This window comes from Arachis ipaensis, chromosome B09 (genome assembly GCF_000816755.2).
Source record: "Arachis ipaensis cultivar K30076 chromosome B09, Araip1.1, whole genome shotgun sequence".
Classification (NCBI taxonomy): domain Eukaryota; kingdom Viridiplantae; phylum Streptophyta; class Magnoliopsida; order Fabales; family Fabaceae; genus Arachis; species Arachis ipaensis.
Genome location: NC_029793.2, coordinates 114,748,325 through 114,750,843, shown reverse-complemented (window position 1 = coordinate 114,750,843; position 2,519 = coordinate 114,748,325). Strand labels below are relative to the sequence as shown.

At 29.9% G+C, this 2,519-nt stretch overlaps 1 protein-coding gene across 1 annotated transcript; it reads left to right on the top strand.

Annotated features, from left to right (window-relative positions):
- Nucleotides 960–1,514, top strand: LOC107615854 (zinc finger protein 8-like). Its single transcript, XM_016317872.1, has one exon. It carries the CDS (start codon nucleotides 960–962, stop codon nucleotides 1,512–1,514), a length of 555 nt encoding a protein of 184 aa, XP_016173358.1.

Here is a 2,519-nt window from a genome sequence, read left to right as displayed (position 1 = left end):
TTCTGTTTTCATGTTCACACTCGTTATATAATGTATAAAATAATATCATATACCCTCCAACCCATTTTTCATCACTTGAGTGTATAATATATATTGGGGGAATATCTCCGTATATTATAAATAAGAATTGCGCCGCAAAAAATGTGATCATGCAAAACTAATTAATTAAAATTAAAGGGTAAAATGCTCACACTTTTTTAATTAATCTTTTTATCCACATACGTAATTTATTATTTGTTTATAAGTGCTAATAATAATCACTTCAATAAACCAAAGTTTACTTGTAGTTCAATATCATTTGGAGACATGACTTAGTTTTTACAAGTGTTAAAAATAAATAACTACTCTTATTTATTTTTGAGATTATTTTTAAAATTAAATTGTTAGCTATATATAGTCCCATTAAATTCTATTATGATCCTTCCATTGCTATGTTTGAAAATTAGTTTCAACTTTCAAGGGCATCATGTATGAATAGACCAAAATGATGTACATGCCAAAGAAGGAAAAAGTAAATCAAAGTACTATCTCACTTCTGTTTTGCCAAAATAGAAAAGCGCACACATAAAATTAAAGCAAGTTAGTTGATAAATGATAACTATGACACAAAGAATAAAAGAATGAAAACAATCAAAACGCATTCTTAACATTGTGCTTGGTTACAATTATAAGTAAACGAGAATCAGTCACATTGACGCGGCAAGAAAATTGAAGAAAGTTATGATAAAGGAAAAACTACCCCATAATGAAAAAAACATAAGCACAGCAAAAACGCTTGTAAATCCACATAGACTCATTCAGTCCTTTTCTTCTTGTCTCTAATTGAAACGTCTCTTACGTTACATTGTCCGTTTCCTCAATATATATATAAAACCCTTTTCCATCTTCAATTCTTACTAAGTATATATCATCACAAATTAAACTTGGTTGTGAATTGTGAGAAAAAAGAAACAATAAGCATGAATTCATCAGAAGTTGAAGAAGAAGAAGAAGCACAAGATCATCATGGAAGCAAAAAGTCTTATGATTGCACATTCTGCAGAAGAGGCTTCACAAATGCTCAAGCTTTAGGGGGTCACATGAATATTCATAGAAAAGATAGGGCCAAGAACAAGCCTCATCTTCTTCATCACTCACCAAGTACTAGCAACAATAATCATCAAGTGGGAGAATTCATGTCCCTAAAATTCTCATCATCATCAACCCATGCTTACTCTTACTCCGCTTTCGATTCTCAAAGGACCTATGACAACATGTATTTTCATCCACCTCCACCACCACCACCTAATGATTATCAAATTAGGAACCATCAGCAACATGAACCACCATTTCAATTAGATCAATTTCATCATCAGCCTATGATGAATCTCAAGAATCAAGAGCTTCAAGGTGCCAATTTGAGTCTACAAATTTGCCCTACTAGTGATGATGAACATGTTATTAGAAGAAGAATTCACCAGCAAGATAGTGATGAAGTGGACTTGGAACTCAGACTCGGCCACCATGATCCATAATTCTCAATCACAAACTCAAACCTAATAATGAAGGTATGTATACCTTAACATTTCTTTTCTTTTTTTTTTCTTTTCAACATGTCATTATATTATGTATGTGAAGAGAACATATATACGAATCTTAATTTCACAATAGTACCCCTAAGCACATATTAAATTTTGATTAATTACACTATTTATGGACATTAAATTTTGGGCCAACTTTATATTCTCCTAATTAAGACATGTATGAATATAAGCAGAAGAATTGGATGGCATATTGTAAATGAAGCCCAGAATGGTGAACTGATCAATGAAGTATATCAGAACTAATTAACTATGAGGTACATAATAAATTGTATTATTATTATTATTTAAGAATTAGTAGCATATAGAAGGCTGGGTTATGTTAATGCCTAACCTTTATTTTCATTGTATCAGCAGATATTAACCTAGCTAGGTTTTCTTCTTTCATTTGGCTTGCAATTAGCATATATATATATGGATGGATGTTTTAGATTCTTATTATCAATGTATATAACAGTACTATATTAAATTAAAGATCTTCTATGACTAGTAGAACTTTATGATTAATCCTTTTGCTTACTCATTTTAGGTTTTAACTTGACTTTAAATTACCTATAATTTTATTTCTTGGTTTTGTTCATTTTATGGATCCAATTATGATTGATTCACATTGTTTTATCTTTCAAAAGATTGTTTCTGATTTAAAGCACAGTTAAGATACTATTGTCTCATATACTCTCATGTCAAATTCTATAACCAAGTATATACATGAATCAGATGACAGACAGAAAACACATGCTATATCACTGTCATTGGCTATAGACCTGCATTTATCACGATACAAATGAAACGGCTCAAGAATTTTGATTTGAAAATTAAATATAATATATAGTAATGGAAATATTTCAAATGTGTCATACTCTCGGCTACTCTAATGATTTTAGTTATTAATCTCAATTATGAATATATTTTATAATTAAAATCAATGATTAAATTTAA